Source organism: Carcharhinus amblyrhynchos, chromosome 2 (assembly GCF_965287045.1).
Source record: "Carcharhinus amblyrhynchos chromosome 2, sCarAmb.v2.hapA, whole genome shotgun sequence".
NCBI classification, from domain to species: domain Eukaryota; kingdom Metazoa; phylum Chordata; class Chondrichthyes; order Carcharhiniformes; family Carcharhinidae; genus Carcharhinus; species Carcharhinus amblyrhynchos.
The window spans coordinates 110818676-110835725 of record NC_137325.1 but is presented as its reverse complement, the minus strand read 5'-3'; the positions used below and the strand labels follow the sequence as shown (position 1 = coordinate 110835725).

Sequence of the window (17050 nt, the reverse complement as noted above, 5' to 3'; positions counted from 1 at the left end):
CCACTGCTATCAACCCAGTGTCACTTGCAATAGCTCCATCTTTTCCTCCTATCAAGCACTGCCAAACCCGAAGGTTTCCTCACCCTCAAGAATCTGCAAACTCTCAAAGTCATCTTCCTTTTTGAGGCAGCTGAACTCATCTGCAGTACTGTGCGATCCTACAGTTCACGTTGAGTGATGGGAGAATTGTGCACACTGTATTAAAAGTTGCACATACCCTAATTTTCTGTAACACTTCACAGTTCCAACATGCTTCTTTTTCACGTTTCTGTGATTTTAAACTTAGTTCTGCTTGTGTGCTTTCCAGTTCCATCTCCAAGCCAGTTAGTATATTTTAAAACAAGTATGGATGCCTGTACAAGTTGGGTCTGTTGACTCAAACACCCACAAAGGCATCTCTCATGATTGAACCCTCTCCACACAGCCTATCATCTTCTTGCTTTCATTGTGCTACTGTATCCTTATTGTGTTAAAATACCATTCCCCAACTACTATCTCCCCCTCCAACTGCCTCCCTTCCCTGCACACTCAAAGTGCTGGAGCTGGGTTTCTAGTCAGTGCCTTGGGGCGAGCTTTCAGTCCTTTTATAGCGCTTATTTTTAATGCACTTTCTTCCTCCTTGTTTAAAAGCGCAGAGTGTGCTTTGAAGAGCTTAAAGCAAAGACCAGGAATGCAGCAAACAAGAGTAGCATTTTCATAGGGTGGGTCTCTACACAGCACCTTATCAGCACTAAGCCCTGTTTTAATAATTTAAAGCGGTTAATAGACTTACTGAAAATCTACAGTATCAGGGCTTTAAGTAAGACTTTGCAGCAGAATATTGTATGACCATGACAGTTTGGTCAAATGTTTTACAAGATCCTGGTTGCAGGGATGTAGAAGTGCCTGTGCAGTTCACTGTGCCAAGGGTTCCACTCTCAGATGGGGGTGAGGAAATTCTCATGTAAAGTTTTACAGCAACATAATTAAGCCTGTGGGCACTGGGAACTGGAGCAGTTTTTAAGAAAGAGAATTTAATTGCCTCATTTGTCATTGGGCTATTTTCTGGGTAATGCACTTAATTTGCTTTGTGATGGAAAGCATTGCAAAACTGTCCATGTAACTTTTAAACTCGTATGTGAGACTGGAGCAATGCAGGATTCCAAGAAGGCACCACTCCCCACCTTGCCTCGACTGAATGATGGAGAACATGCCTTGTGTTATATAAAGAACAAAGAACAACACAGCACAGGAAACAGGCCCTTTGGCCCGATGAGCCCGCGCTGCCATTTCAACATTGACTCCCCTCTTCCACCCATGACCCTTGTCTACACTTATGGCACTCCACGTTGGAAACCAGATTGAGGGGAGACTAATTTAGGGACAATTTGTTACACCAATCAGCCTAAGAGCACATCTTTGGGGTGTGGGAGGAAACCAGAGCACCTGGAGAAAACCCACGCAAGCACGGGGAGAATGCACAAACTCCCACAGACACTGGCTCAAATCCATGTAAGGTTGACATTGCTAAAGGGGAGAGGATGTGGCTTAGAAACATAGGCGTAGGCCATTCGGTCCAAAAGCCTGCTTCACCATTCAGCTAGATCATGGCTGATCTTGTACTTGAATGCTATTTTCCCGCACTGTACCCACTTATAGAACATAGAACATAGAACATTACAGCGCAGATGTTTGAAAATTGGGTGAGTGAAAGGAAACAGCGGGTAATGGTGAATGGATATTCCTCAGGCAGGAGGAAGGTTTATAATGGAGTTCCCTAGGGAATTGGGATCCTTCCTTTTCCTGAGGTATATTAATGATCTAAATCTTGATGTGCTGGGAACAGTGTCGAAGTTTGCAATGTTTGCAAAACTTGAAAAAATTAAAAACTGCGAAGAGGACAGTCGAACTTCAAAGGGACATACACAAGTTGATGGATTGGCCAGATAGATGGCGGATGGAATTTAATGCAAACAATTGAGGTGATTCATTTTTGTAGGAAGAGCATGGAGTGACAGTATAAAACAAGATTACTAAAATGTGTGTAGGAGCAGAGGGACAGGTGCAGAAACAGTTAATAAAACATACAGTATCCTCAGCTTTATTAATGGGAGCATAGGTAATGTTCTAACTATGTTAGGGTTTGTGGGTTTTACACAGAGACAAAACATGATTTGCAGAAGTAGATTCAAACTAGCAACAACAGAATTCTAGGGAGTCTTGCCTGTACAGTGTACAAACTGAAAGGACTCCAGTGACATCACTATCAAACCACCTGATCAGCCTTTAAGCATCTGTGCAATCATATTAACATACAGCAGCACAGAGCACAAGAACAAGGAGGTAATGCTGAACTTGTATAGGCCATAAACACTGGAGTGGCACATTGATTAGCATTGCTGCCTCATAGTGCCAGGAACCCGGGTTTGATTCCTGGTTTGGGTCACTGTCTGTGCAGAGCCTGCGTGATGTCCCCGTATCTGTGTGGATTTCCTCCGGGTGCTCTGGTTTCCTTTCACAGTCTGAAAGACATGCTGGTTAGGTGCATTGGCCATGCTAAATTCTCCCTTAGTTTACCCGAACAGGCACCAGAATGTGGTGACTAGGGAATTTTCATTAACTTCATTCTAGTGTTAATGTAAGCCTACTTGTGACTAATAAATAAACTTTGCCTTTACCTTTTAATTACACCTCTGTTGGAGTATTGTATACACTTCTGGGCACTGTGTTTTAGGAAAGATATGAATACTTTGCATAGAGTGCAAAAGAGGTTTACAAGAATGATTCGAAGGATGAGAAGCTTCAATTATGAAGATTGTTCTCCGTAGAGATGTTCAAAATAAATGTGATGTGAGAAAAACTCACATAGCGAGTGGTTTGAGTCTGGAATGCATTGCCTGGAAGTGTGGATGAGGCATTCAAGAGGGCATAAGTGATTATTTGAATAGAAACAATGTGCAGGGGTGCGGGGAAAAAGCTGAAGAATTACATGAAGACATAATGTTCATTCACAGAACTGATGCAGACTCAGTGGCCTGAATAGCCGCCTTCTGCACCATAACAATTGTGAGATTCTGAATATTAATTTCCCATCCTTAATCATCCTGCAGTTATTGCTCATGGTAGGTAGATCAGATCTGTTTACTTCTATTTGTGATGTGGAGATGCCAGCGTTAGACTGGAGTAAACACAGTAAGAAGTCTCCCAACACCAGGTTAAAGTCCAACACATTTATTTAATAGTAAACTCACAAGCTTTCAGAACACACAGTTGTGTGCCTTTATATGCCCTATTTCTGATCAGAACTTCCCACTCACCTGACGAAGGAAGTGTTTCGAAAGCTTGTGTGTTTACTATCAAATAAACTCGTTGGACTTTAACCTGGTGTTGTGAGACTTCCTACTTCTATTTGTGCCATCCATTCATCTACTTTGTTGTGAATACTGTGTGCATTCATAGACGGAGTCTTTAGTTCTCTTTTTTAAAAATTATTTTTCCAAGCTCTTGCCTTATTTGTTGGCGCATTCATAAGTTTGTATGCACTGTCTCTTCCTGCCACACTCTGATTATCATTTCCCTTAATACTTTGCTGTCTACCCTTCCTTCTCCCTTTTTGATTTTTTCACATCTTCCCTCACATGATTCTTCACCCCCAGTATATATTTTAAAGCTTTCTTTCCTGCCCTAGTTATATGACTTACCAGAAGATTGGTTCTAGCCTGGTTGAGAAGATAGTAAAGCTCTCACTTTGCAACAAAGACAGAAAATGCTGGAAAATCTCAGAAAATCTTCTGGAGAGAGAATAGATCAACATTTCAAGTTGAGATGACCCTTTATCAGAACAGTTATCACTTTCCTCGCTATAGGTGCCAGTGTCCCATGAATCAAACCCATTTCTTCCATACAAATCTTTGAGCCACACATTAAATTCCCTAATCCAATTTGCTTGTGGCTCAAGTAATAATCCAGGGTATCTGGGATTATTATCAATGGGATTCTGCTTTTTAACCTTACCCCTAGCTGCTCTTACTCTTTAAGCAGAGCCTCTTTCTATCCCTACCTCTGTTTTTGTTCCCATCTGGACTACAACTAGATTCTCCCCCTCTCACTAAGATTTTCTCCAGTCCAGAGCAGAAGTCTCAAATCCTGGCAACACAGCTGCCTGGACTCCTGCTCTCAGCTGCAGAGAATAACATCAACACCCTGGCTACAGTATTTCCTACTACCTCTACATTCGTAATGACTCACCGTGCTTGATTGCCTTCCTGCGTAGTGGTGTCATAGTCATTTCACCGACTTCACCCTACATCCCTGCTTTTGCCTAACCAGGCTTAAGAACCTCAAACCCATTGGACAATTGCAAAGATTGAGACTCCTCCATTTCTACCTTCTTGATCCCTGACCTGGCTCACTTGCAGTCACTGCTGGGACCCTCCTGACCCTGACCACTGACCACATCAGTTGACCTTATCTTAAAGGGCGTGACTGCTTGCTGGAACAAAATGGCTCAGACCTTTAGAATCTTAATTTTATCTTTGTTAATTTTACCATTGTTTAGATACTCTTCTGATTTCCACTTTCACGCTCAAACTTTATCCCATTAAACTCTTCTGTGCTCACCATTGTCAAGTTGCCAGGAATGCCTATTTCTCCTGTCCAATCTTTAGATACTGTCTCTCATTAAATGTTTGTCACACAGTTCCATCTCAATCTTTTACCCACTTGGCTCCCACCTGTACTGTCTTCACCCCAATAATTCATCCTTTCAAAAATGAAGCCCCTCCAATGCCACAAACCTTCATGCTTTCTCTCAGTGCTGTTGCAGATGACACAACTGCCTTTTTCCATGCATGAAGTCCTTCCTTCAAAAAAAAAGCTGGGAAAACAACAGGATTAAGTTGCTTTTGGACTGTTTTTTTCCAGTCAATGCCGTTTTGAACCTTTGCGCTTTGAGTTCCTAATTCTTCTGTCCTCTTGATAAATAATTTAACCTGGTTTTATTCCACCTCTTGGCTGCTTATGGGAGATTTCTTATCCTACCGATTGTGTTTCTGCTGGCTTGATTTTACAATTTTGTTTCTTAACTGCCTTTCTCTCTATAGAGTTCCAGTAAATAATGAATTGGCACAGTCATTGAAGTTTGTGGCTACTTGCAATGTGTTTAATAAGTCAGTAAACTACCTGAGTCCTTTGAACCTTTCCATTTAATTTCTTCTCCTTTTGTATAATTTTATACCTTCAAAGTGATCGGGGCTTTCTTCTCCTTGTTCTTTTAACGTGATAACATCAAATGCTGTAATTCATTCTGAGCAATGCAATCGGCCATTTGATGTTATCACATTAAAATAATTTTTTTTAAGCATTGTGTATCAAGTTTTAAGGCACTTTGCGAGGCTGCAGACACACCTCTAATGTTCCAGTACATTTATTTCACTAGTTAGAGTAAGGCTATAACGGGCACCACCTGCAAACACACTCATTTCATGTCAAGCTTCAAATTTACCTCAGTGTGTTTGTTCATTCCAATGATTTAATGGCCTATGATACTTTGCAGCTCATGATTTATAAATGATTAGAATTCATAATTGAAACAGTGTGCGCTCTTGTGTAACCAATTTGATCAGGCCATCCCTATTGAAAATTAAAGATATATGCCCCCCCCCCCCCCCCCCCACCACAATTCCCAGCCTCTTGAAAGTGAAAAACATAGGATGAATTTTGGTCTTCGCTACTTTGTTAGATTTTTACATTGCTAATAAGGTAAACTATCCTTGAGTGTGTTGTTTTCCTTTTCAAGGAATAATGGATTATTGCCCAGTTTATTCCATTTCTTTGATTGAATGGATTATGTTGTTCTCTTTACTGTCTATGTATGAAAAAATCTCTCATAAAGCAACATTGAATATGTGCATATATGCTCTGATACCCTGGAATATTGGTTCAGCACTTAGAAATCCCTTCAGGCTTTGATGCATCTGTAGGCCAGGGTTTTACAGCCCCTCCCATCTGGCAGGGTACGACGGTCCCGCTGAACTTAATGGTGATTTAAATAGCTCGCCACATCTGCCAGAAAGAGAATGCTTTGTCAGGGCTGTAAAAGCCTGACTGTAAATTTTTTCCCCTTGTTATGAATGATGGAATTTTGTCTGGCAACAAATTGCTAAGTTTTACCTTATTGCACTTTCAGTGTAATTGCTTGATTTTGAATTGTTCACTTTTTTAGCATTGTCAGCATTTTTGAAGTTGGTCGCTGTTTGTACATGCAATTTCAACAGAAGATTGCTTAATTAACACACAGCAAGCTCATTGGCAAAGGTTAAAGTTCAGGGGGTAAAGGGGAATGCAACAATATGGGTATGAAGTGACTGAGCAGAGAAGTGGTGATTGGTTGTTTTTTTTTGGATTGGAGGATGGTTTGCAGTGGGGCTCCCCACTGCAGGGGGTTGGTGTTTTACAAGTGGACAACAACTGGTGTACCAACAAGAGGACATGGACGGACACAAGGCAGAGGAAATTTAATCATGGCAGGGAAATGTGAAGAGACTTTTCAATTGGAAGAACACAACAGAAACTAAAGGATGCAATTCTAAAAGGTGTGGATAGGCAGAGGGATCTGGAGGAATGTGTGCAGTGCAATTTGAGCAAACAGCCAATAAAGTTTGAATTTTTAGACTACGCTCCAGTCCCAGACTTCCCAACCAGCCAAAATAGTATTGCTCTATCTGTTCCCCTTAGTAGCTTGAAAACTTTGGTGAAATCACCCTTACCTTCTAAATTCCTGGAATACAACCCCACTTTGTATAATTTCTTGTAATTTATCCCTTGAAGTTCAGGTGCAGTTTTGGGCTTAATACATAAAGTGCATAGAATATAAAAGCAAGGGAGTTACAAAGAGCCTTTATAAGACATTGGTTCAGCCTCAACTGGAGTACAGCACTAAAGGGGCAGAATCCTCCCATCCGGGACTGAGCCCTGTGGCAGGGGCAGGGATGCCTTCCTCTGTGGAGGCTGGTGGGAAACCCTGCCATATCTCCTGGCTCCCATGTCATTAATTATCCAAATGGGTGTGATGGATTCTGCGGCAGGGCAGGTCTGATGACCATCCTATCTGGGCACTTTATTGAAAAGGCGCCCAACATCACCGACCCGCCGTTTAAGAAAGAAGATGGATCTCCTGAAAAAGAGGATAGACTCTCAGGAACATCCTGAGGCTAGAAGATGGACCTCTCCCATGTCATTAGACCTGGAAGATTCACCTGTAGTTACAGCCCGAGGCAGTCTTCAAATATGTCTCGATCCTGTTTGCCATGTTGTTCCAGGCATTTTCTGGACCGGTGTGTTTTCCCACCAGTGGGATGCAGATCAGTTTCCCATTGGTCTCCAGTGTGTTTCCTGATCCCCCACCTCCCCCCTTCCTTTGTCTCCAGCTGCTTAACCAGTTTCCCACCCACCTCAGTAAATTGTCTTCATTTGCATGAGCTTCAACTTTAATAGCTGTTTCTTATGCATGAATTTATCAGATACATTTTATGTCAGCGACAAATGTCGCTGGACCAGTAATTCAGGGGCCCAGGCTAGTGCTTTGGGGATACGGATTCAAATTCCATCACAGCAGCTGGTGGAATCTAAATTCAATTAATTAAAAATTTGGAATTGAAAGCTAGTATTAGTAATATTGACCATGGCACTGTCATCAGTTGTTATAAAAACCTATCTGGTTCACTGATAAATTCATGTCCTGTTTATGCACATTCATGTCTAATTTTAACAATCCCAAAGGGTAGCAGACTTCTCCCAAAGGTGTCCTGGGACCATATCCAAAAAAGGCACCCAACTCCTTCAAAAACTCCAGTGAGTTTAAACCCTCTACCACAGGATATCCTGCAAGTGACAATCAGATGTGACTGAAGCAGCTGCTGTCTGAGGAGAACATTTAGGACTGAAATTTGGAGAAATTTCTTTGTTCAGAAGGTGGTGAACCTGTCGAATTCTTTAACACAGAAGGGTGTGGAGATCAAGTCACTGAATGAGCAGCAGGTGGCACAGTCATTTAGCACTGCTGCTTCCAGCTTCAGGGGCCTGGATTCGATTCCTGGCAGATTACTGTCTGTAAAGAGATTGCACATTCTCCCTGTGTCTGCGTGGGTTTCCTCCGGGTGCTCCAGTTTCCTCCCCCATCCAAAGGTGTGCAGGTTAGGTGCATTGACCATGATAAATTGCCTCTTAGTGTCCCGGGATGCAAAGGTTAGGGATTAGCAGGCTAAATATGTGGCATTACAGGGATAGGGCCTGGGTGGGATTGTTGTCAGTGCAGACTCGATGGGCCAAACGGCCTCCTTCCGCACTGTAGCGTTTCTATGATTCTATGAGTATATTTAAGAAGGAAATAGATTACTAAACTCTAAAGGTGTCAAGGGATATGGAGAGAGTGTGGGAGTGTAATGTTGAGACAGAGGATCAGCCTTGATCATATTGATTGTTGGAGCAGGCTCGACAGAGTCTTGTTTTTTCTATTTTTGTGTTTCAGCTGTTCTTGTGATCTGACCAGCACCCTGTCTTCCATGCTTTGAACTTCAGTTCATCGAACGCTCTATTGCCTGTGTTTTATTCCACACCATGTCCTATCTTTCCAAAACTTCCTGACCTACATGATCTCCCAGTTTCCCCAATTCTTCTTCTGTGTTTAAATCTTAGCAAAGCATTTCACGTTAATATTCATAGATGACAGATTCAGCAGAGCAAACATGCAAATTAGACACTCTGGCAAAGGGAACCAAATATTAACTTGTAGTAGTCAATATAGAGAGAGCAGTTGAGAGTTCCTGAATACCTCACTTATAGGCGTGAATAAGAACTGAATCAATGCACAGTTTAGCCTCCAATCGTGTTAATAAATACTGCAAGCAAAAAATTAGATTTAAATAAGGTGTCTGCCCAGGAAATATATCTCTGTACTTGGTGTGGAGTTTCAGTCGATTGAGGCAGTGAAACGAACAAACAGATGGCCAGAAAAGCCAGCTGCCTTGATAAAGTTGCTGATCCCCTGAAATAATAATGATAAGTTTTAACCAACTATCTCTGCTAGATGGCCATTTTGTTTACAGATATTTTTGGAACTAACTGCTGCAAGAGGACTCTATCACATGCAAGTGACAGGATTTTGTTGAGATAATTACATTGTGAAGAGCGTGCACACAATAATAAAGGCCTGACAATACTAAATAAATAAATCTTCACAATGTTAGATCGTTGTTTTGTTTTAATCCCAGAAATTGGATTACGTTTATGTGAAGCCATTGAAATATTTGATGCACATATGGACTTGCAGAAGGCATTCGATAAAGTTACGCACAATAGACTTGTTAGCAAAATTAAAGGCCATGGAATTAAAGTGGCGAGACTATGAAATTTGCTAAGGGACATGAAACAGGAATGACAAACAATTGTTTTTCAGAGGATGGAAGTATGCAGTGTTGTTCCCATGTGGGTTTGTGTTTGAAATATGCAAATAAACTGGACTTGGATTTCAGGGTATAATTTCAAAGTTTGCAGATGATATAAAACTCAGAAAAATGGTGAATAGCAGCACACTTCAGGATGATATCAACAGCTGACAAAATGGGCAGACTTGTGGCAGATGAAATCTAACACAGACATTCTTCCTACATTTTAGTACGAAGAATGAGGGGAGGCTGTATGAACTGATTTGTACAATTTTAAAGGAGGTACAGGCACAAAAATGTCCTGGTGTGTATGTACAGAAATCCATAAAGGTAGCAAGAAAGTTGTTAAAAGCTTGTTAAAAATGGCATTCTTGGTTTACAAATTAAAGAATATAAAATACAAAAGGAAAAAAGCAATGCTAAAACTTTTTCAAACACTGGCTAGGCCTGACCTGGTATATAATTTCACTTCTGAACACCCACACTTTACAAAGGATTTTAAGCCTCTAGAGTAAGTGCAGAGGAGATTTACTGGAATGGTACCTAGGATGAGAGAACACAGGGATTGGGAAAGCTGGGCTGTCTTAATTGGAGCAAAAGGGCTTTTGGGAGAAAATTTGATAGAGGTATTGAAAATCATGAAGTGTTTGAGAGAGAGTAAAGAAGGAGAAATTGTTTTAGATTTTGGAAGGGTTTGTTAATCAGAGAACACAGACTTGAGTAACTGGCAAAATAATCTGAGCCGTCATGAGGATAGTACTTTTTATGTAGCGAGTTGTGATCTGGAATGCGGTGCCTAGAAAGGATGGTGGAAGCAAAGTCGATAACAACTTTCAAAAGGGAATTGGATAAACATTTTAAAGGGAAAAATATTTACAGTACTGTGGGGAAAGTGCAGGGGCATGGGACTAATTTGATAGCTCTCCCAAAGAACCACTACAGGATCCTAAAAGGCTACCTTCTGTTCTGTATCATTGTATAATTCTAAATATATCTGGGACAAAGAGGGACAGGAAAAATGAACATATTTGTTTACTTTGATATGCACCTTTGAATTATATTTTCTTCTCATTCCCAGGCCAAGTATAAAGAAGACTTTGAAAAGAGCCGGGGAAGAGGATTTAGCATTGTTACTGACACTCCCGAACTGCAGAGATTAAAAAGAACTCAAGAGCAAATCAGTAACGTATGTAAAGTTCTGTGTGAGAACATGCATGAGGACAGTTTTTTTCCCTTGTTCTGTTTATAAATTATTGACAATGGAGATGGTGCTGCAGTGTTAGGTGAGAATGCATGTGTGTATGGTGATAAAAGAATGCCTGATTATAGAATGTGGAATGAAATGGGAAAACCAGATGCTTCTCACCCAGACAACCTCGTTTTCATTGTCGCATACAGTTCATCCTCCCCAAAAAGAAATGTTGTGTTATGTGTTTATACAATTAGAGTTTGCAGATCATGAGAACCGTTTTTATTTCACATGGATTCTGGAAGTGCATGTGAGGGTCTGAGTGTTTTGTGACATACACATGGACATTTACGCACAAAAATGCATCATACATCATATGAATGTAACCATCACAAATTGATTCAAAACAAAAAAATGTTTAAAGCTGCAATAATTTTGCCTTCTTTAAAAGAAAATGTATTGACTTGTTTTCCCATCTCTTAATCTCTGAAGGTCTGTGCAGACTGAGGGGATGTTAGGCTTTCTTGATCTTCCACTACCTGAATTAATTCAAGTTCAATACATCTTATGTTAAGTAAAGGTACCTTCACACAATCTGTTCCTCTGTCTGTGCATTGTCTGTTGAAGACCACATGAATGGTTGGAAATTTATATCATTGAATTTTACTTCTAAGCAATGTATTTGTTTAAAATAACAATGAGAAATTCCAGTTGAATTATCTTACTACTAAGAAAGAATGTTGCTGAGATTAGACCAGAATTCTTGTGGTCTTTAAGAATTGTGTAAATGCAGTGGATCACTTAACTTGAGCTGCATGAACTAATATCATTAACATGGAGCTGTTTGACTGAGCACAATGGATTTTTCTGGTGTTTGATATTACCGAGAATTGTTTTCACACTACTCCAAGGATCATTAAGGCACGTTGACAACATAGTTAATCATTTTGAGTTGAACCTTTTTGAGTTTCACAAGTTAATTTTCAGTGCATCTACAAAGACTAATGGGCATTGAAGAATATTGTGAAATAAGGTAGGCCTGTTTTTATTTGAATTTCTTAAAAAGTTGGTTGATTTTTGTATTATGAACTGATTAACTGAATCAGTCAAAATATTTTTTCTATATCAGTAGTGAACATTGAATGGCTTTATTTTCTTCTTTATTACAGAAAAGCCACAGTCACCAACATTGAACCCTGAAGGCACAATTTGTGAAATGTACCCTTAAAGTGATTTAACATGTACTGAGAATGATATGTGGAGACAGTAAGGTGATCAATCATGTGAATAAACGTGCATCTGCATACCATTAAATCTCAGAAAATGTTTGCAGTGTGGATTGTGTTAACACTTGCTAATTGATCTTTGGTGAGTTGACTGAATAATCTTACATTTGCAGGGCATAGAATGACATTAGCTGATCTTGGTGTTGTAAAATGAGTGCTTTATTTAATGAGATAATGCAAGTAATTCCCTTATTCTTTTTACTAAATGGAAATCAGAGCTTTCTATAAATTTAGCACACCATTACTATTGGCGGGTAGAAATGTGTAATAAAAGCACTTATTTTATTTTGAATGCATATGATTAATCCCTGAAACATGAAATTCCCTCATCTCTCTACTCATCATTGTAATAGCTAAAATATCTTACTAATTTTATTCGCTTAAACATCAGATTCCTTTCTGTGATTAGCAATGCATTATGCTACATCACTATTGACTTAAATTTTTCTGAAATGCCATTATTTAATGTATTTAACTGGTAACTTTCCTCATTTTCCTCCGGGTTTCTTTCAAATATGGATAAGTTTAAAAACTACCACAGCCTGTTATTGCTTATATTTTGGTGAACCTATTCACCTAGATGACCTTTCTGCATTAGTACAACAATAGGCAGTTCAAGGTAAGATGTAGTGTGTCTGTAATTTCTAGTTTCCCTGTGTTCCTGTATTATGTTTTGGCCATATGAAAGGACAGCATGAACCATCATTACAGATGTCCTTTTAAATATAACAGTCAACTTTGGTTGCGTTATGGACAGTTTATGCTGTAAATTGGCACCCAGTTACAAGTACTTGATTGAAAGAAACACAAAATGCTTGATATACTCAGCACACCTGGCAATATTTATGGAGAAAGAGGAACAAAATTTGATTAATGGCCTCTTATCAGAGAAGTGATGTGTTTTGAGTCTACCCAAATAATGCCATACAGAGATGATACAGTCAGCTAGGATGAAGTGTTAGTATCATTCCATGAACAAAGAACAAAGGACAACCCAGCACGGGAAACAGGCCCTTCGGCCCAACGAGCCCACGCCGCCGCATCCTCCTACACCTACCCTGCCCTGCGTGTATGCGAGTGGAACCCCTAACTTAGCCAGATTCCGGGGAGAATAGTGTCAATTTGGTATACCAATCAGCCTAAGAGCACATCTTTGGGGTGTGGGAGGAAACCAGAGCACCCGGAGGAAACCCACGCAACCACAGGGAGAATGTGCAAACTCTCACAGACACAGGCCCAAATCCATGTATCTGCACAGCCAGCAGTGCTAGTCACCAAGCTGTTGCGGCGCCCGTCTACCAGTCCAGGATCAAGCACACACACCGACACGAAATACTAGGCCACTCCCGGAACCTCCAAGAGCAGCCCACGCACGACCCACCGTGTGCATGCCCCTTGTTTGACAACAAGGTGGACCGCCACCTGCGGAATAAAAAGACAATGTAAGTCTGCATTTCCGGTGTCTCCCGAGGCTCTGACCCTATTTAATACCCCCTACTATAACCCTCCATCCTCGTTTCGCTCATGTGTCTATCTAAGTAAACCTTAAACAAGTCCAACATGCCTGCCTCCACCACCCTACTCGGTAGCACGTTCCATACCCCCATGACCCTCTGCGTGAAGAACCTTCCTCTCATATCCAAATTATACTTCTCTCCCCCCTCACCCTTAGATCATGACCTCTCGTAATTGTACCCAATCTAGGGAGCAGCCTCTCACTATTGACTCTATCTATTCCCTTCAGTATCTTATATACCTCTATCATGTCTCCTCTTAATCTCCGTCTTTCCCAGGAGAAAAGTCCCAGTTTCTCCAACCTTTCCTCGTAACTCAGTCCTTCCATGCCAGGCAACATACTGGTAAACCTCCTCTGCACCCTCTCCAGAGTCTCCAGGTCCTTCCGGTAGTAAGGTGACCAGAACTGGACGCAGTACTCCAAATGCGGTCTAACCAACGTTCTGTACAACTGAAGCATTAGACGGCAGCTCCTATACTCTATATCCCTTCCTATAAAGGCTAGCATTCCATAAGCTTTCCTCACAACCTTCTCTACTTGTGTTGCAACCTTCATGGATTTGTGAACCTGCACTCCCAGGTCCCTCTTTATTTCTGTACTCCTAATCGGTCTACCTTTTATCACGTAGCTCCTCTCTGCATTATTCCTTCCAAAATGCATCACCTCGCATTTGTCAGGATTAAATGCCATCTGCCACCTTTCTGCCCAATGTACCAACCTATCTATATCCTGCTGTATCACCTGACATTCCACCTCAGTATCCGCCAATCCTGCCATCTTGGTGTCATCAGCAAACTTGCTGATCACACCACGTACGCTCTCTTCCAAGTCGTTTACGTATACTACAAAGAGGAGAGGTCCCAGTACTGAGCCCTGCGGCACACCACTGGTCACTGGCCTCCAGCCCGAAAAGGTCCACTCAACAACTACCCTCTGTCTCCTATTCCCCAGCCAGTTCTCAATCCACCTAGCTACCTGCCCTTGTATCCCATGTGCCTTAACCTTTTCTACCAGCCTACCATGAGGGACTTTGTCAAATGCCTTACTGAAATCCATATAGATGACATCAACGGCTCGCCCATCGTCAACCGTTTTTGTCACCTCCTCAAAGAATTCTACCAGATTCGTAAGGCAAGACCTCCCCCTAACAAAGCCATGCTGCGTATCCCTAATCAGATCGCAACGCTCCAAATGCTCATACATCCTACCCCTAAGTATTTTCTCCATTAATTTTCCTACCACCGATGTCAAACTCACTGGTCTATAATTTCCAGGGTTATCCCTACTACCTTTTTTAAACAGCGGTACAACATTAGCTACCCTCCAGTCTTCTGGGACCTCACCTGTGTCCAAAGAAGAGACAAAGATTTGCGCCAGAGGCCCAGCAATTTCATCTTTCACCTCCCTAAGCAGCCTGGGTTAAATACCATCAGGCCCCGGAGCTTTATCCGTCTTTACGCTACCTAAAAGCCTTAGCACTTCCTCCCTCGTAATGGATATTTCCTGCCACTGATCTACAGCTCCCTCCAAGACACTACACAACACCGAACCCCTCTCCTTCGTGAATACCGACGCAAAGTATTCATTCAGGATCTCCCCCATTATCTCCGACTCAATACATAACTCCCCTCCTTTGTTCCTAAGAGGACCAATTTTCCCTCTAACCACTCTCTTGCTCCTAATATAGGAGTAAAATGCCTTTGGATTTTCCTTAATCCTATCAGCCAAAGCCATTTCATGCCCTCTCTTCGCCCTTCTAACTCCCCTTTTTAGCTCCCTCCTACTGTCTCTATATTCCTCCAGCACACTCTCCGTACCCAGTTGTTTCGACCTAACATACGCCTCCCTCTTCTTCCTAACCAAGTCTTCGATACCCCCTGTAATCCACGGCTCTCTAATCCTACCTTTCCCATCCTTCCGCTTAACCGGCACATGCCTTTCCTGCAACGTTTTCAGTTTGCCCTTAAAAGCCTCCCACTTGCCAACCGTGGACTTGCCAGCTAACAGTCCCTCCCAATCAGTGTCCTTCAGCTCCCTCCTAATCCGGCTATAGCGTGCCTTCCCCCAGTTCAGCACCCTCCCTTTCGGCCGGCACTCATCCCTTTCCATTTTTATCCTAAAGTAGACGGACTTGTGGTCGCTGTTAGCCATATGTTCGCCTACCTCAACCTCAACCACCTGCCACGGCTCATTACCCAACACTAAATCCAGTATAGCCCCTTCCCTAGTCGGGCTAGTTACGAACTGCTCTAGGGACCCTTCCAAAACACATTTTACAAACTCCTCTCCCTCCGTACCCCCAGCTGTAGGCCCCCTCCAATCCACTCCAGGAAGATTAAAGTCACCCACTACAACCACCTTATTCTTTCTGCACCTATCCAAAATGCCCCTGCAAATGCCTTCCTCCACTGACCTCGGGCTTTTGGGTGGCCTATAGTATACCCCTAGCATCGTAATCTCTCCCTTCTTATTCCTCAACTCCACCCACAACGACTCAATCCCTAACTCCTCCATATTGTCCTCCCTCTGCACTACTGTGATGTTCTCCTTTACAAACAGTGCCACCCCTCCACCTCTCTTTAACCTGCCTCTGTCACTCCTAAAACACTTATACCCAGGAACATTCAGCTGCCAGTCCTGCCCTTCATGTAACCACGTCTCCGTTACTGCCACCACATCTAACTTCCTCACAAACATCAAGGCCCTAAGCTCATCCATTTTTCCTGTCACACTCCTCGCATTGAAACAGTCACAGTTCAACCCACCAGCGTCCCTCGGAACCTCCCTCTCCCTGATAATTTTCCTTTCATCCAACTCTCTCCTGGCCCCAGTGTCTAATGAGCTATCAGCCACATCCCCACCCCTCCCTCCCTATTAGTTTAAACCATTCCTAAATACACCAGCTAACCTCCCTGCTAAGACACTAGTCCCCCTCCCATTCAAATTCTCCCCACCCCTCCTATACAGCTGCCCTTCTCTCATAAATACCTCCCAGTGGTCTACAAAAGTAAAGCCCTCTACCCTACACCAATCCCTCAACCATGCATTCAGCTGCATGATCTCGTTATTCCTAGCCCTGCTGGTACTAGGCAGCAACCCAGAGAATGCCACCCTGGAGGTCCTGCTCCTCAGTTTGGACCCCAACTCCCTAAATTACCTACGTACATCTACCCTATTCCTCCTTCCTACGTCCCTCTCCCCTACGTGTATTATTACCTCTGCCTGGGTCCCCTCCCCTTTCAAAATTCCCTCTACCCCTTCCGTTACGTCCTGTACCCCTGCTCCAGGAAGGCAGACCACCATCCTGGAGTCACGCCTCTGCCCACAGAACCTCCTGTCAATGCCTTGGACCCTCCCATCCCCTACCACTATCACCTTGCCAGCCCCCTTCTGTCCCTCTAAGTCATTCTATCCCTCCTGCCTATCCTTTTGTGCCCCTGTCGATGAATCTTGGGGGGCCACTGGGGAGGCCAGGGGACCATGACTATTCTTCTTCTTCCTCTTTTTCCGCCTAACAGTCATCCACCCATCCTGCTCTTCAGCCCTTGGGACCTCTTCCTGCTCATGGTTCCTAGACATTATCTCTTCGTTGTCCCTGACCAGAAACACATCCTCTAAACACCCCTCGAGTTGCCTG

General features: G+C 42.4%; 2 protein-coding genes across 5 annotated transcripts in view; both read left to right on the top strand.

The window, feature by feature from the left end:
- Positions 1 to 17050, top strand: part of nebl (nebulette) — a 251171-nt gene that overhangs the window by 140749 nt on the left and 93372 nt on the right. For both annotated transcript variants that reach the window (XM_080211095.1, XM_080211102.1), the window contains exon 4: positions 10501 to 10608. In XM_080211095.1, coding sequence (XP_080067221.1) covers positions 10501 to 10608 — 108 coding nt within the window. The remainder of the gene's footprint in view (positions 1 to 10500; positions 10609 to 17050) is intronic.
- LOC145357574 (uncharacterized) overlaps positions 11117 to 17050 on the top strand; it is a 69995-nt gene continuing 64061 nt past the window's right edge. For 2 of the 3 annotated variants that reach the window (XM_080211083.1, XM_080211069.1), the window contains exons 1-2: positions 11117 to 11191; positions 11781 to 11979. The gene's annotated coding sequence lies outside the window, so the exon portion shown is untranslated. Of the gene's footprint in view, positions 11645 to 11780; positions 11980 to 17050 lie in introns of all 3 variants that reach the window. The other variant, XM_080211076.1, reaches the window with a different exon arrangement.